Source organism: Pristiophorus japonicus, chromosome 6 (assembly GCF_044704955.1).
Source record: "Pristiophorus japonicus isolate sPriJap1 chromosome 6, sPriJap1.hap1, whole genome shotgun sequence".
Lineage (NCBI taxonomy): Eukaryota > Metazoa > Chordata > Chondrichthyes > Pristiophoridae > Pristiophorus > Pristiophorus japonicus.
The window spans coordinates 41,983,788-42,002,331 of NC_091982.1; the positions used below are offsets into that span (position 1 = coordinate 41,983,788).

Consider the following 18,544-nt stretch of genomic DNA (forward strand, 5'->3'; position numbering starts at 1 on the left):
GGGCTCGACGGGGTGAATGGCCTTCTTCCATGCTGTAACCATTCTATGATTACAGCAGTCAGTTATCTATGTGGACTTGTATTTACTCTGTACAGCCACCAGAGGGCTCATTTACCGGAGTCCCAAAGGATCCCATAATCCCTTGGGAGCACAGGTTGGAGAGGCACTCTGGAGACCTGCAATAAAAGACTACGGTCACACTTTACTTTGAGCTTACAGTGTTCAGTCTGACTCTTTCTCCATACACTACAACTGGCGACGAGAAACAGATAGCAAACCCAAAGATGCAGAGAACAGTGGGCATCCTGGAGAAATCTTCGGTGGGAGATGATTGGGAAACTTTTGTGGAGCGACTTGACCAATACTTCATGGTCAACAGGGAAGAGAACGCTGCCAAACGATGGGCAATCCTCCTCACCATCTGTGGGGCACCAATGTATGGCCTCATGAAGAATCTGCTCACTCCAGCGAAACCACACGGAGAAATCGTACGACGATTTGTGCACACTGGTCCGAGAGCTTTTGAACCCGAAGGAAAACGTTCTGATGGCGAGGTACCGGTTCTACACCTACAAAAGATCTGAAGGCCAGGAAGTGGCGAGTTATGTCACCGAGCTAAGACGCCTTGCAGGACATTGCGAATTTGAAGGACATTTGGAGCACATGCTCAGAGACTTTTTCGTACTTGACATTGGCCACGGAACCATACTTCGCAAACTTTTGACTGTAGCGACCCCAACCTTGAGTAAGGCCATAGCGATAGCCCAGGCGTTCATTGCCACCAGTGACAATCGAAGCAAATCTCTCAGCACACAAGTGCTGCTACAAGTACTGTGAACAAAGTGATGTTGTTTTCGAATCGAAACGTACAGGGCAGGTCACACATACCTGCAGCTACACGTCCGCAGATGTCTCAGAGTCCACCATCAAGGGTGATGAATGCAAGGCCATTAACACCTTGTTGGCGCTGTGGGGGTGATCATTGTTTCCATTCATGCCGATTCAAAGGATACCTTTGCAAGGGCTGTAGAACAATGGGACACCTCCAACGAGTGTGCAGGCGAGCTGCTAAGCCTGTTAAACCTGCAAACCACCAGGTTGCAGAGGAGGATCACGACGAAACAGAGCGTCAGATAGAGGAGGCAGAGGTACATGGGATACACACATTCACCACGAATTGTCCCCGATAATGCTGAATGTTGAACTAAATGGACTCCCGGTGTCAGTGGAGCTGGACACGGGCGCAAGCCAGTCCAGCATGGGCAAAAAGACTTTCGAAAGGTTGTGGTGCAACAAGGCCTCAAGGCCAGTCTTAACTCCAGTTCGCACGAAACTAAGAACTTACACAAAAGAACTGATTCCTGTAATCGGCAGTGCTACCGTAAAGGTCTCCTACGATGGAGCGGTGCACAAGCTACCACTCTGGGTGGTACCGGGTGATGGTTCCACTCTGCTCGGCAGAAGCTAGCTAAGAAAGATAAGCTGGAACTGGGATGTCCGATCGCTATCGCCCGCTGACGACACGTCGTGTGCTCAGGTCTTAAACAAATTTCCTTCACTGTTCGAACCAGGCATTGGGAAATTCCAAGGAGCAAAAGTGCAGATCCACCTAATTCCGGGGGCGTGACCTATCCATCACAAGGCGAGAGCAGTACCGTACATGATGAGAGAAAGGGTAGAGATCAAGCTAGACTGGCTACAAAGAGTGGGCATCATTTCATCGATCGAGTTCAGTGAGTGAGCCAGTCCTATTGTCCCAGTCCTCAAGGGAGATGGCACCGTCAGAATCTGTAGCGATTACAAAGTAACTATCAATCGTTTCTCCCTGTAGGACCAATATCCACTACCAAAGGTTGACAACCTCTTTGCAACGCTGGCGGGAGGAAAGACGTTCACGAAGCTGGATCTGACTTCAGCCTACATGACGCAGAAACTGGAGGAATCATCGAAGGCCCTCACCTGCATCAACACACACAAAGGTCTTTTTGTTTATAACAGATGTCCATTTGGAATCCAATCAGAGAAACATGGAAAGTTTACTGAAGTCGGTCCCGCACACCGTGGCCTTCCAGGACGAAATCTTGGTCACAGGTCGGAACACAGTCGAGCACCTGCAGAACTTGGAGGAGATTCTTAGTCCACGGCCAGATCAGCCATGATCTTGTTGAATGGCGGAGCAGGCTCGAGGGGCTAGATGGCCTACTCCTGTTCCTAATTCTTATGTTCTTATGTTCAACCACATGGGGCTCAGGTTAAAACGCTCGAAGTGCGTTTTCCTGGCACCTGAAGTGGAGTTCTTGGGAAGGAGGATTGCGGTAGATAGCATCAGGCCCACCAACGCGAAGACGGAGGCAATCGAGAACGCACCGAGGCCACAGAACGTGACAGAGCTGCAATCGTTTCTGGGACTCTTGAACTACTTTGGAATCTTCTTACCGAGTCTCAGCACCCTGCTAGAATCACTATATGTCTTACTACGAAAAGGGGGCGAATGGGTTTGGGGCAAAAGCCAAGAAAATGCCTTTGTAAAAGCGAGAAAATTGTTATACTCAAACAAATTGCTTGTGTTGTATGATCCATGTAAGCGTTTGGTACTAACATGTGATGTGTCATCATATGGCGTCGGGTGTGTATTGCAACAAGCTGATGATTTCGGGAAACTGCCAACGAGGAGTCTGTTTAAGGACTAGAAAGCCTACAGCATGATTGAAAAAGAAGCGTTAGCGTGTGTCTATGGGGTAAAGAAAATGCATCAATGCCTGTTTGGGCTAAAATTCGAATTGGAAACTGACCATAAGCCACTTATATCCCTCTTTTCAGAGAGTAAAGAGGTAAATACCAACACATCGGCCCGCATCCAGAGATGGGCGCTCACGTTGTCCGCATACAACTACACCATCCGCCACAGGCCAGGCACAGAAAACTGCGCCGATGCTCTCAGTAGGCTGCCATTGCCCACCACCGGGGTGAAAATGGCGCAGCCCGCAGATCTAGCCATGGTTATGGAAGCATTTGAGTGTGAGTAATCACCCGTCACTGCCCGGCGGATCAAAACCTGGACAAGCCAGGACCCCTTATTATCTCTAGTCAAAAGCTGTGTGCTTCACAGGAGCTGGTCCAGTGTCCCAGTGGAAATGCAGGAAGAGATAAAGCCGTTCCAGCGGCGCAAAGATGAAATATCTACACAGGCAGACTGCTTTCTGTGGAGCAATCGAGTAGTGGTCCCCAAGAAGGGCCTTCATCAATGACCTCCATAGTACCCACCCAGGCATCGTAATGATGAAAGCGATAGCCAGATCCCACGTGTGGTGGCCCGGTATCGATGCAGACTTAGAGTCCTGCGTTCACAGATGTAATACATGCCCACAGTTAAGCAATGTACCCAGGGAGGCGCCACTATGGTCTTGGCCCTCCAAACTGTGGTCTCGGGTACACGTCGACTATGCAGGCCCATTCTTGGGTAAAATGTTCCTTGTGGTTGTAGACGCATACTCCAAGTGGATTGAATGTGAGATAATGTCGGCTAACACATCCGCTGCCACTACTGAAAACCTGCGGGCTATATTTGCCACTCACGACTTACCCGATGTTCTGTTGAGTGACAACGGGCCATGTTTTACCAGTGCTGAGTTCAAAGAATTCATGACCCATGACGGATCAAACATGACATATCTGCCCCATTTACACCAGCATCCAATGGTCAGGCAGAGAGAGCAGTACAAACCATTAAGCAAGGCTTGAAGAGAGTAACTGAAGGCTCACTGCAGACTTGCCTATCCCGAGTCCTGCTTCGCTACTGCACGAAACCCCATTCACTCACTGGGATCCCACCTGCTGAATTGCTCATGAAACGAGCACTTAAGACAAGGCTCTCGTTAGTTCACCTTGATCCAAATGAACAGGTAGAGAGCAGGCACTTCAACAAAGTGCATACCATGATAGCGCAAATGCATCAGGCGAGATTGAAGTCAATGATCCTGTATTTGTATTAAATTATGGACAAGTCCTAAGTGGCTTCCCGGCACTGTTGTGGCCAAAGACGGGAGCAGGGTGTTTCAGGTCAAACTTTCAAATGGACTCATTCACCGGAAACACTTGGACCAAATCAAACTCAGATTCACGGACTGCCCTGAGCAACCCACCTTGGACCCTACCTTTTTTGATCCCCCAACACACACACCAGTAGCAACCGACACCATGGTTGACCGCGAAGCAGAACCCATCATCCACAGCAGCCCTGCAAGGCGCAACACACCAGGCAGCCCAGCAAGGCCAGCTGCACAGCAGCCCAGCGAGGGCCCAACAAATGATTCAACAACACCAGCTTTCACACCGAGACGATCAACCAGGGCAAGAAGGACCCCAGATCGACTCAAATTGTAAATAGTTACCCTATTGACTTTGGGGGGGAATGTTGTTATATATGTGGACTTGTATCTACTCTATATAGCCACCAGAGGGCTCATTCCCCGGTGTCCCAAGGGATCCCATAATCCCTTGGGAGCACAGGTATTTAAGAAGGTTTCACAGGTTGGAGAGGCACTCTGGAGACCTGCAATAAAAGACTACGGTCACACTTTACTTTGAGCTTACAGTTTTCAGTTTGACTCTTTCTCCATACACTACAATATCCAAAAGGTTTTTATGTTGTGATCTCTGGGTCACGCTATAATTTTGCTAGATATCAGTCAATAAATGTACAGTCTGGATTGTCCTGGCAACTCCAGGACATTGCTGCGAGCGACCAGGAGAACAATCGTAGGGGCGTTGGAAAAAATTGTGTGTGTTTTTTCATTTTTTTTGAACACTTCTGTTTTATTGCTTATAAAAATATTGGAGATGGTAAAAAAGGCTGCTTTACTGACATTCATGAACCATCCGATCAGGTAATGAAGAGTCTTTTCGATTTCCAATCAGCGAAGGAAGGTGGTCCGCTCGAAGGATGACCAATGGCGGGAGCTTGGGGGTGGGGCAGTAGCAGGCAGGAGGTTATGTGATGAAACCTCCAGGAGTTCATTGAACCAGCGTTGGCAACCCTAAAGCAGCGTTAGAACTGCTTACAGGAGTGACCGGTGATACTCAACCCAAAAGAATGTCACGCGGAATCCAATATTTTGTACTCCCCCTTTGCTGATTATACATATTCATCCTGGGAACTGTTCTATGGGCGATGGCTTCTTTGCAAAATCTTTATCCTAAGTGCCCATTCTTCATCCGTGAGCCTATACAGTGAGCAGCAACAGGACACTCAACTGAGGGTGGAGTAAGGGAAATCACAGAGAAGTGCATTTGTCTGCACTTCCAGTTGGAGATCCTCAAACAGGAGCTTGCTTCTGTAGATCAAGGACAGTAAAACTCAGTGAATTGCCCTGCTATCACCCTGGCTGAGATCGGTTAACTCACCACAGACCAATGAAAGGAGGGGGAAATCATGTGAGTGTACACCTGTTTTATACTCCCAATAGGTGAAGGTCAGCAAACTGGTAGTGAGAATTTGTAAACCAACCCCTTATACTTCCATCAGATTAAGATTTTTTTTTAAATACATAAATCCTATTAAATTTCAGGTAGTAATACTGGGGCCAAAATTCCCCCTTTTTTTGTAAAGAGCCATTACCACCTCAAAGTGGCGGTGACGGCGCGGAAAACACTCACAGCTCGGTCGGCGGGGGCGGTGGACATTACTACCTTGCCGGTGTTCCCGCCCCTTCGACCCCATATCGACCGGCAGCAACCCCCTTTCTGCCCCGCGAGGGAAATTGCCCCGTGGGAGTGGATCGGCCGCCGCTCAGTGCCCCCGACAGCTTTTCCCTGCAGGAAGCTGCCTGTGGCTGGGTGGCACGTCCGCCCTTAAAGGGGAGGGCACACTGCCGCAGCCGCCATTATATTTTAATTATCGGCCGACTCCGCAGTCGGCCCGACAATGGCGGCCACGGGTTCGGCCGAGCCGCAAACAGGCAGACTTGGGTGCCGGACCGCTGGCCCGGCCGAAACCCTCCCTGATGGCCCAGTGGATGCCACTGACATGGCTGCAGAGGTCACAGCAGCCCTTGCCTTTAACTGAAGAACGTTGCTACCCGTCAGCACGGCGCAGGACATCCGCGCCACGCTGATGACACATACCGACGTCCACCCTGCTCCACGCCAACTTCCGCCCCGGACAAGAAAAAAACATTTTAAAGATCTCAATTTCGCTCCGCTCTCCACCCCATGAATTGCGGTGGAGAAAAATCTTTAAAAACTGTCAGTGTGCCCCCTTTCGATCGGAAGGTAATTTCAGCCCCATCATGTTTAGCTAAAAATCGCTCAACTCTTTGAATTTGAGAGATTGAGTAGAATGGGTCTATATTCTCTGAAATTTAGAAGAATGAGAGGTGGTGTCACTGAAACATATAAAATTCTTAATTGAGGGCTTGACAGGGTACATGCTTAGAAGCTGTTTCCCCTGGCTGGAGAGTCTAGAACTAGGGGTCATAGTCTTAGGATAAGAATTTGGCCATTTAAGACTGAGATGAGGAGAAATTTCTTCACTGAGAGGATTGTGAATCTTTGGAATTCTCTACCCTACTGGGCTGTGGATGCTCAGTCGTTGAATATATTCAAGACTGAGATCGGTAGGTTCTTGGGCACTAAGGGAATCAAGGGATATGGAGATCGGGCGGGAAAGTGGAGTTGAGGTCGATGATCAGCCATGGTCTTATTGATTGGCAGAGCAGTCTCAAGGGGCCCTATGGCCTATTCCTGCTCCCATTTCTTATGATCTGACCATGGTCTGCTTTTAGGCGTGGCCCTGGACAACGTGGACCACTTCCCCTATCTCGGGAGCCTCCTATCAACAAGAACAGGCATTGATGATGAGATCCAACACCGCCTCCAGCGCGCCAGTGCAGCCTTCGGCCACCTGAAGAAAAGAGTGTTTGAAGATCAGTCCCTCAAAACTGTCACCAAGCTCATGGTCTACAGGGCCGTAGTAAGACCCGCCCTCCTGTATGGCTCAGAGACGTGGACCATGTACAGTAGACACCTCAAGTCGCTGGAGAAATACCACCAACAATGTCTCTGCAAGATCCTGCAAATCCCCTGGGAGGACAGACGTACAAACATTAGCGTCCTCGTCCAGGCCAACATCCCCACCATTGAAGCACTGACCACACTTGACCAGCTCCGCTGGGCAGGCCACATAGTTCGCATGCCAGACACAAGACTCTCAAAGCAAGCGCTCTACTCAGCACTCTCTCCACGGCAAACGAGCCAAAGGCGGGCAGAGGAAACGTTACAAGGACACCCTCAAAGCCTCCCTGATAAAGTGCGACATCCCCACTGACATCTGGGAGTCCTTGGCCATAGACCGCCCTAAATGGAGGAAGTGCATTCGGGAGGGCGCTGAGCACCTCGAGTCTCAATGCTGAGAGAGTGCAGAAATCAAGCACAGTCAGCGGAAGGAGCGTGCGGCAAACCAGACTCCCCACCCACCCTTTCCCTCAACGAATATCTGTCCCACCTGTGACAGAAACTGTGGTTTTCGTATTGGACTGTACAGCCACCTAAGAACTCATGCTAAGAGTGGAAGCAAGTCTTCCTCGATCCCGAGGGACTGCCTATGATTTTAGAGCATTTGTTATCAGCATATATCCAGTCATTCGGTTTCTTTACACAGTATATAACCTATGTATTGCTGTGTCTCATGCAGGCTTTCCAGGAAATTCAGGCTTCCCAGGACAGCCAACAGATATCGAAGACTTGCCCCCAATCCGAGGCGCTTCAGGCCTACCAGGAAACATAGGAGAGTCAGGTCCTCCGGGAGACCGAGGTAGCCACGGTTCTTCAGGATTTTCAGGTACGTTTGACTGCCAGGCGTGTTGTAAGTGTCATTACATTAGTTACTTTTTGCTGTCAGTCAAGTTGTTTTTAGATTAAACGAATGGCCAAGGGCCATAGTGCGGAAAGAACTAGAGTCAACAACAAAAAGGTAGGAGAGAAGGCGAAATAAATGTAGAAGTTGTAGTTAGGTGACACCCCCCCCCCCACCTTTGCCCCCAGACGTGGGCTTTAAAATCCTTTTAGATTGTAGAAAGAAGGGAAAGCTGAGGGAGGAATGTGGATATATATCTGTCTTCGCTGCATGGGCAGTGGCAGAGTGAATCACCTGCCTGTTAACGAGCCGACTGGTTTTCTATCCCATTAAAATCAATGGGATAAAAATTGGGCAGTTTCTATAACGGGCGGACAATCCGCACTGCTAGATCACAGGCCATGTGTTGAAGAACAATTTACCCCAAGGAGTTCCACCATTGTCAGATCCTGGCAAAGAAAGAATTAGAATGAGAGACACAGTGAGAATGCAGGGACAAGGAATTTTTTTTAGGATGGTGTATGTGGAGCAGAGACGTTTACCTTATTAACCCTACAGTAATTCCAAGGCATATGTACATGGGATTTCACAGGGCTGGTACTGTGCTTTCTGATCTGCCAAAAGAATACATTCATCAAACATGAAAAGAATCAAAACATCTCGGGGCCGAACTTGTCCTGCGCTCCGATTAGAGGTGGTAATCTTAGTGGGCCAGGACATTGTGCACCCGGCGCAAAAGTCCCAGCCCCACCGTGGGATTGCCTTTACACCCCTCAAAGGAAGCAGAGCACAATCTCACGCGCTCCATTTGCTTTTGGGGCAGTAATTGGGGTGCAACTGGGAAGCTGAAGGAAGCTCCACGTAGCGCTAACGTGCTTCAACGCCCCTTCCCCCCTCTGCAAGGCCTCTGATGGCTTCCATTAGGATCATTGAACCGACCCGAGAATCGGCAGATAAGAAAAGATGCTAGCCCGAGGCACTGGCTCCCCTTTAAGGAGCGCCCCGAGAGCGGATGTCGGCCAGCTTCGTGACCCGCAGGGAAATTTCTCCTGTGGGGCGTTAAGGTGTCAGCGCACGCAGTGAGGGGTCGCCGCACACATCGTATACATCGATGGCAGCGCCTCCACAAACTCCCGGAGAATTTCTCGGGAGGCAGTAGCGCCCTGCTTCCCCGGACGAAAACTGTCTTGCGCCCCGTTAGCGCCCCTGGAGGCATTAACGGGGCTATAAAAAGGGGCAATTTTCACCCCACTATGTTTAAAGCAAATAGTGACATTTTGAGGCTACTTTAACCAATTGCCTCCTTCTGTATGTCTCAGTTTCATACTGGGTAGTGTCATTTTACTAATGGGAATCTGCAAGGGAATTAGGATTGTTTCAGTACAAGCAGATTCTGTTTTCGAATTATGCATGTTAGTGACTGAGAAAGTAATGATTGAAGTTATATTGCTATTACATCATGTGTAGCTTGGTAGAATGCAGATATTCTAAAAGTAAATAGTTTAAGGTACATTATTCTAATTTTCTCCTGTACTGTGATGAGAACTTGTCACTCTGCTAGGGTACTGCTCCTTATATACCACCATCCTCCAAGACACTGAACGTTGGTGTGCTCGTGTTCCAGTTGTGATTTGCAGTGTTGCCATACCCGTGATTCTCAAAGGAAGTCTTGACGTAGTGTTCCCACGCGATACCTCAAAGTAGCTCTGCTTCGATTGCACTTCAATGCTGCGTGCAGACTCCCTTTGAGAATTAAACGTGAGCATCGCTGGAGTTGTGTGGATGGTAAGTTTCCTTTCTCTCTGTTTCTTTGTAATGCAGGCATCAAAGGTCAGCCAGGAAGCCCAGGTAGAGTGGGACCAAATGGTTTTCCTGGCCCTCTCGGTTCTCTGGGAGATCCAGGCCCAAACGGATATCCTGGACCACCTGGATTAGAAGGTAAGCGGAATACGCAAACAATTTAAAACCAGGCATCCATACTTAAAATAATACCATTCTGCTGGTTTTGACTCCTTTAATATTCAAACCCAATAGTTTAATTTGAATAGTATTAAGGATGAAGAATAGCAATTATAAAATTTCTCTTTGTCTTTGTCATCATATATTTATTATGAGTTTCTTTGTGCTTGAGCTGTCTGAATATCTTGCCACAAATGTGGAAAATGATCATTGTGTAAAAATGGCCTCACCCCTCCCTATCTCTGTAACCTGCTGTAGCCCTACAACCCTCCGAGATCTCTGCACTTCTCCAATTCTGGCCTCTTGATCATCCCCGATTTTCATCGCTCCACCATTGGTGGCTGCCTAGGTCCTAAGCTCTGGAATTCTCTCCCTAAATCTCTCGACCTCTTTCTTCCCCTTTAAGATGCTACTTAAAATCGATTTCTTTGACCAAGCTTTTGGTCACCTGATATCTCCTTATGTGGCTCAGTGTCAAATTTGGTTTGATAAGCTCCTGTAAAGTGCCGTGGAAAATGTCACGAGTTAAAGATGCTATATAAATACACTTTGTGTTGTTGGTGCCCAGAATTGGACACAATACTCTAGCTGGGGCTTAACCAGTCATTTATAAAGGTTTAGCATAAATTCCTTGCTTTTGTACACTATCACTCTATTTATAAATTCTATTAGACCATATGCTTTTTTATCAGCCTTATCAACTTGTCCTGGCAAATTCAAAGATTTGTACATGTGAACCCCCAGGTCTCTCTGTTCCTGCACCCATTTTTAATTGTACCATTTAGTTTAAATTGCCTTTCCTCATTCTTACTTCCAAAGGACATCACTTCACTGCACCTGCCATAACTATTGCCTAGGACAGTTCAAATCATTTCATGGGATATTTTGTATCCACCTGAGAGGGCAGACAGGGCCTCAGTTTAACATAACATGCGAAAGACACATAAGAACATAAGAATATAAGAATTAGGAACAGGAGTAGGCCATATGGCCCCTCGAGCCTGCTCCTCCATTCAATAAAATCATGGCTGATCTGATCATGGACTCAGCTCCACTTCCCTGCCCGCTCCCCATAACCCCTTCTTGTTCAGGAAACTGTCTATTTCTGTCTTAAATTTATTCAATGTCTCAGCTTCCACAGCTCTCTGAGGCAGCGAATTCCACAGATTTACAACCTTCTGAGAGAAGAAATTTCTCCTCATCTCTGTTTTAAATGGGCGTCCCCATATTCTAAGATCATGCCCTCTAGTTCTAGTCTCCCCCATCAGTGGAAACATCCTCTCTGCATCCAACTGGTCAAGCCCCCTCATAATCTTATATGTTTCAATAAGATCACCTCTCATTCTTCTGAATTCCAATGAGTAGAGGCCCAACCTACTCAACCTTTCTTCATAAATCAACCCCCTCATCCCCAGAATCAATCTAGTGAACCTTCTCTGAACTGTGTCTAAAGCAAGTATATCCTTTTGTAAATATGGAAACCAAAACTGCATGCAGTATTCCAGGTGTGGCCTTGCCAATATAGCTGTAGCAAGATTTTCCTGCTTTTATACTCCATTCCCTTTGCAATAAAGGCCAAGATACCATTGGCCTTCCTGATCACTTGTTGTACCTGCATACTATCCTTTTTCGTTTCATGCACAAGTAACCCCAGGTCCCGCTGTACTGCGGCACTTTGCAATCTTTCTCCATTTAAATAATAACTTGCTCTTTGATTTTTTTCTGCCAAAGTGCATGACCTCACACTTTCCAACATTATACTCCATCTGCCAAATTTTTGCCCACTCACTTAACCTGTCTATGCCCCTTTGCAGATTTTTTGTGTCCTCCTCACACATTGCTTTTCCTCCCATTTTTGTATCATCAACAAACTTGGCTCCGTTACACTCAGTCCCTTCTTCCAAGTCGTTAATGTAGGTTGTAAATAGTTGGAGTCCAAGCACTGATCCCTGCGGCACCCCACTGGTTACTGGTTGCTAATCAGAGAATGAACCATTTATCCCGACTCTCTGTTCTCTGTTAGTTAGCCAATCATCTCCATGCTAATGTATTACCCCAACCCTGAGAACTTTTATCTTGTGCAGTAACCTTTTATGTGGCACCATGTCAAATGCCTTCTGGAAGTCCAAATACACCACATCCACTGGTTCCCCTTTATCCACCTCCGACATTGCTCTACTGAATTGCCAGCTTAGGTTATGCGCTCAAGTCCCTAAAGTGGGGCTTAAACCCATGACCTTCTGACGCGGAGGCGAGAGTGCTACCCACTGAGCCACAGCTGACACAGTCAATGAGAGGCTGCATGAAATCTATTTCCAGTGTGCATTTGAGTCCTAAATACTCATTAACTTTTAAAAAATTCAATAATTGCCAAAAGCACAGCTATAACCAGATAACATGCACTAGAAAACAACAAGCAAGAAAATGGGTTTCCAGTACTTTGGCAACTGAAGAGCCTCAGGCCACTTTCTCCTCATTAATTCTTCTTTTGCCAGGTTACCCTGGGAAGCCGGGTTCGGCAGGGCTGCCAGGAATGTCCGCTCGCAGTGTGAATGTGGGCTACACACTGGTGAAGCACAGTCAGTCAGATAATGTGCCGCCCTGCCCACTCGGGATGAACAGATTGTGGGACGGATACAGCTTGCTGTTTGTGGAGGGACAAGAAAAGGCGCACAACCAAGATCTGGGTGAGTGCACAGGTCCCCCCCCGCTCCGCCAAAAAAACAGCATAATCCTGCACTAAGATCACATCAACTTCATGACACAAAATGCGCAAGCTTAAAGAGGCAGTGTGAGGAAGCTGCAATTAACGTCCAAGCGTATCACCGGTAACCCACAGTGCTGTGGATGCACCTCAACGTATTTGAATACAGTTCCCTCATAGTCTGCAGCTCAGTACCGCGAATGAACCATTCCCTCCAGGCAGCCATCAACACGCATTGTTCATGCAAACAAGAAATTAAAGATCAATAGCAATGACAGAAAATTATGTCAATGTTAAAAGTAATAATCCAGATTATTTTTAACCTGTTGATTTTTAAATGAGTGGGCTTGTGGTGGGATCCATCCTTAAAGGAAAAGGTGGGAGCTCGCTTGGTGGCTCAAGGGACAAATTAAGGGCTCGCTGTGGAGCTAAGCCCCATAGACCAGGAAGATCCCTGGGGTCAATGTTGGGCGATGGCTGCTCTCAGCTAGAGTAACATTAAGGTGCGACAGTTGACCGCTGCACTGCTGGACTCTGAAAAGCAACAAGGGTTTCCAGTCCTGGTCTCAAACTGAAGAGTGTATGCGCACCTCTGGTGAAGACAGACTAGCATTTGGCCTTCTATAGCCATACAGTCTGTCGCCAAGCATGCGTGTGAAGATTGGTTTTCTGGGCAAGGTACCAGATGCCAGCTGGTGCCCGTGGAGTGCCCCCTGCATGAGTCAATACCTTAAATGGAAGAAACGGGGCCTGCGTGTATCAGGGGAAAGATGACATTTTAAAAGTTAATCATTGATGGCGAGGCACATGCTTTATGTGAAACAAAGCTGGTGAATATAGAATTGGACCAGTGACCATGTGACATACTCTTGGAGTTTGGTAAAGGTATGTACGTGTTTTTAAAAACTCTTGTCTTGCCTCTTCTACAGGAATGGCTGGCTCGTGCTTGCCTCGCTTCACCACTATGCCCTTCCTGTACTGTAACGTTGACGAGGTATGCCACTACGCAAACAGGAATGACAAGTCCTATTGGCTTTCTACCACTGCCCCCATCCCCATGATGCCCGTTTCCAACCTGCAGATACGAGAGTACATCAGCCGCTGCTCAGTCTGTGAGGTGCCGTCTCAGGCCATTGCCGTGCACAGCCAGGACGTAACCATTCCACAGTGCCCCGATGGTTGGCGAAGTCTCTGGATAGGCTACTCCTTCCTCATGGTTAGTGCAAACTTCTTCCGGTCGAAATTGCCTTTGGAGTTGGCTCTCCGCGTGGGTTAGACAGGTTGCGAGAGGGGCTTGCACATGGTTGGAGTTAGCACGAGTTAGCAGCAGCAGGTGGTGGTGGCAGGGACAGCCGGGAGACAGCTCACCGGAGGGTAAGGTCCTCTCCCAGCTCTGCTGAGCAGGACAGAGCAGAGGATTTCAGGGGCTCAGCTATGAAAAGACAGCTGCTGGCCTCATACAATCATTTATACCCTGGATTGGTAATTTCCAGTTACTTTATTTATTTTGCAGGATTTTTCCATCAGTTTTCTCCCTCTTCCCAAGTCACCGGGCACCTTATGATGCACAATGCAAATGCCAAAGCATCAGGCCATGCAGCGAGTGTCAACAGGCTGTTCCACCTTGGGTGGTATCACAGCCAAACTCCGCTCTGTCCTGACCTGTTGTCCGTGCACACACATTTCAGTAAGGGTCCCTGGATAAAGGTCAGGACTGGGATTTTTGGCTGATTTCCTCCCCCTCTAGTCCAGAGGTGCTGTAATACTGCATCTTCCGCCCTAGCTGACATCAGCTAACTTGCACGGACTGAGGATCGAACCTGGGACTCTGGTGCAATACCACGCCTGGCAGTGCGTACCCACCGTGCCAACAGCAGAGCCCAAGAATATCATTCAGAAACCACCTCAGAATGTCACTTTCCTTGTCCCATCCTTGTCTGCGCCTCTTTATTTGTTTTAACTTTTGTTTCAGTTGAAACAAAGAGCGAAGGGTCAAAGTACAGACACTGCCACGCTTGAAAAGAGTAGTGGAGAAGATAAGATAAATCAGAAGTAGAAGTTGAGTGACACCAAACTTTGGGTCTCTAAGGGTATCGGAGGAAGAAAAATGTGGGGGAGAAAAGGGCTTTCACAGTTGTGGGGAAGGAACGGGTTCAAGTAGTTATAATAATGAGTGGATATTGTTAAAACGCCATCAATCTGATTTAGAAGCGGCAATAATTGTTAAGATAAACCGTGTTAGTCGCAATAAACTTTAACACCATTCATTTGAATTATTTTTCTTCCCAGCACACAGCTGCTGGCGCTGAAGGTGGGGGCCAGTCACTGGTGTCGCCGGGCTCCTGCCTGGAGGACTTCCGCGCCACACCCTTCATCGAATGCAACGGTGCCCGCGGCACATGCCACTACTTTGCCAACAAGTACAGCTTCTGGCTGACCATCGTGGAGGCGAGCCGGCAGTTCGTGGAGGCCCTGCCCTCGGAGACACTGAAAGCGGGTCAACTACGGACGCGGGTTAGCCGCTGCCAAGTCTGCGTGAAGTACTTGTAGCGGACGGCTAGCCTGGATCTTCCTGCTGACGTAACTCTTACTCAGCCGGCAGGTGCAGCGGGCCTTTCCGATCAATCGCCAGCCGGCTTCACGAACATTGTATATTAGGAAGAGATGGTTTCTAAAAACGGATTGTATAAAAAATTAATGGTGCGACTTGATTCCTACTGTTGCACAAAGCCCCCATTCTGTTAGCCTACCGAGCTTCCACACGAGCAATCCAATATGGGATCAGCCAGCGCCAACATTTATTGGGTCTGGTCTGTCTGGTCTGGTCCATTCTATTCAAGTGCATTTTTAGTAGCCCCCTTTAGCACTGATCAGGCCAATGCTATGCCTGAATGCAGTGAGCAATACTGTGTATGAGGCTGAATGTAGCATTCAGTTTGACTGTAACTGTGCAGGATGTCCATGTAAAGCCAAGTCTGGTTCAAGCTTCTCGGGTACTTCTGATGGGCTGTGCCGCACTGCATGCTACCCTTGCCCCCAATAAAATCCCAGCTCTGTCACAAGCATTTTATAAAATCGGGATTGGAGGTGAAAGGTTTTTTTTTACAGCATCTCCGCTAATTACCTTGTTACTTTTTTCCCTCCAACTGATCAGAATGCTGATGTTCCTCTATGTGATACCTGGCATGATCACACATAGCTCCCCTCTCCAAGTTGGCATGACACAAAAGCATTTTCCTCTTTGCCATTAAAATTCAATGGACTTGAGATGCAGTTCACCTCCTCTAAGCTGCATCACAAAGCTCCCACACGGGAGCAAGGGGATTAGGATGCTGAATGAAAGATGCCAAACAATACAATGTATTTACATGTTGTTCTTATCTATTGAAGATAAACCGCTCTGTGTTTCGAAGGCTTTTATATATACTGTAAATACATTAGTTTGTGAACTTTAATTTTAAAGGATGAGTCCCTCCTCCACAGCCGCCCCACCCAAAAAAAAAACAAACTCCCTACAATTTACTCTCCTGAAATAGTAACTTTTTTTGCAATTCTCACAAAGACAAAAACTATTGTTTTTTAACTTACATGCCGAATCTAACAAGATGGCTTTCAAGTTGATCTGCGCAGGCCCACCAAAAATAAGGGTGGCAGGTTCCCACAATGGCCAACATATGTGCGACTAGGTTTTAAGCTATCACATGCACTTCTTAGTTCATGTCACAACAGAAAAGGGAGGGAGAAGGAATTGCAGGAAACTAAGAATGTTGATGTTTACTCATCACTACGGTGCTCTTTTTAAAGCTCACGGCTACCTCAGAAAGTGCAATTGTTGCCCTACTTTCTATCTTCCTCCTACCATATAGATACAGTTACTGAGAGATGATAGACACACGCAATTCTGCACTGAGATATCGTTCATATTTGCTCACTGGACCTTCTCCTGCTTTTGTTTCCAGCCTCTTTTCACTGTCAGGTGAGGAGGCTAGAAATGAATACTCAGCTGTCCTGGAAACTGACTGCATTGGTTAAAGACCAGATGTGTCACCTATAGCAACTCCATGGCTAACACGGTGAAGTCTTTCAGTCATCATTTCATGTTAGCACAGAATCCTTTATTCCAGATTGTGCCTGCCCCACCCTCACCTACCACAAGAAGTTGAACATTTTCTTACTGGTTTTGGTATGGACTGATCCGTTTTGGCACATTCAGTTGTTGGATTCAATGTCAATTATTGGATAACACAATGATGTAAAACCCCTGTCAAGCGCGGCAAACATGGTGCATTGTGCACATTTCAGCATTTAATAAATGATAAAGTAACAGTGAATGAAAATACCGTGCACATGCATCCTTGCGTTCATTATAGAATAGAGCCAGTCAATAAATACATGCCAATTGGTACGGAGGATTTTGTCTCCCCTTTGCCCGCAGAAGGTTGTTTACGGAGATAAGTCGATCTTAGAAGAGGGGTTTGAAAAGAACTTGGTATATTGGTCGGATCAAATGAAAGGGACCCTGTCACACCCTGAAATGTAGTTGCTAGACATTTCTTTGATTTTATAAATGTGACACAGTGATGTCACTGTGTTGAGAAGCTATCACTCTGTCGGTTGCATGTGACGTCAGCTTGATTCATTTTTGTCACAACTGTAAACTACTAAACTACAATGATTTAATGTCAGTCTTTAGCATGCAGTACAGTGATGAATGACTCCCGTGCTTCACGTGATATCGATTTGACGAGACAGTGTCCGCTCCTCCATTGCTAAGTATTTACAAACCAAAGAAGCCACAGGTCACCATGGTGACTTTTTACTGAGCACTGAAGCTGGTACATAGTGCTTTTCTTTCAGAGGTAACCTTTTGTACTACAGTCAAGGGTTTTGTTTATAATCAAGAATAGGTGAGAGGGCTGTGTCAGGGACAGAAAAGACAATGAGGCTAAGAAGCCACCACTCACACTTAAGGACCTTCATCAACAACGTATTTTTGAATTGGGTAGCAAGCCCAACTACGTTAGGGTTACAATCTTTTGCCATGTTCAAAACCCAACAGAGAACATAATTAGAGGCCTGGCAAGGATTTGGATCATGGCTTAAGTTCTGAGGGTAGATTTTCCAAGTACTCACATGACACAAGAGCACATTGGAAAATTGTGTGCCTAGACCACTTCAAAACCAGTAGTATAAAAGAAAAACAACATAGTTTTAAAATGCCACAAGTGTTTGTATTCCCAGTGGTGCTGTTTTATATTGTTTCACTGCACTGCAAGAACCTTCAACCTAGTTTTCTTATGAAAGGAAATCAGGGGTTCAGATGGTCATTCTTCGATCCAGCATGTGAATCCCTGAATGCTTCACTCAGTGAGACAAATGCCCCCTCCCCAACATCAGCCCTGCCATCTATAGATGGTTAGGGAACAATGTACATTTCACAATTCAGATGAATTGCTCTTAATTGTACTCTGGTCATTGTGTCTGAAACTGATCTCTCGTGTTTTAAACAAGTAAACAATTCCAAATTTCAACTTTTTTTATTGTTGCCTGTTATAAATATATATATATATACAGGATTATACTATATACAGGATTAATACTATATATATATATATATATATACAGGATTAATACTATCAGGTTTATATTTTTAAAGGGTATTTGGTACTACTGAAATTTTTAATTTAAATGTATTAAAAGACTCTCAAGCTGTATTAATTCAATTTATAATTGCTAAAACAAATGGCCAGATGTTAATTGTTAACAAGGCAGCATTGCTTTTCCTTGGCCAGTGACATTGCAGAGATATAAACTGCCAATTAAAACTAAACAAATAAACTCATGTCTTGTATAATCGCCTCTATTTGCTGACTGTAGAGACTTGCATAAGATGAGGATGTGGGCCCAAAGTGCAAAATTGCCCCAGATTTGGCACTAATTGGCAATTCTACACCAAGGGGAACTGGAAATGATAACTTGCTGGATTATAAAGTCCATTTCTAAGGTTGGAATTAAGGCATCTTTTTGGG

General features: G+C 46.6%; 1 protein-coding gene across 5 annotated transcripts in view; it reads left to right on the forward strand.

Annotated features, from left to right (window-relative positions):
• Window positions 1-18,148, forward strand: part of col4a6 (collagen, type IV, alpha 6) — a 575,180-nt gene extending 557,032 nt beyond the window's left edge. For all 5 annotated transcript variants that reach the window (XM_070882795.1, XM_070882794.1, XM_070882796.1 and 2 more), the window contains 5 exons: window positions 7,691-7,837; window positions 9,674-9,790; window positions 12,307-12,498; window positions 13,445-13,731; window positions 14,805-18,148. In XM_070882795.1, coding sequence (XP_070738896.1) covers window positions 7,691-7,837; window positions 9,674-9,790; window positions 12,307-12,498; window positions 13,445-13,731; window positions 14,805-15,065 — 1,004 coding nt within the window. In that variant the 3' untranslated portion in view covers window positions 15,066-18,148. The remainder of the gene's footprint in view (window positions 1-7,690; window positions 7,838-9,673; window positions 9,791-12,306; window positions 12,499-13,444; window positions 13,732-14,804) is intronic.
• The last annotated feature ends 396 nt before the right edge of the window (window positions 18,149-18,544 follow it).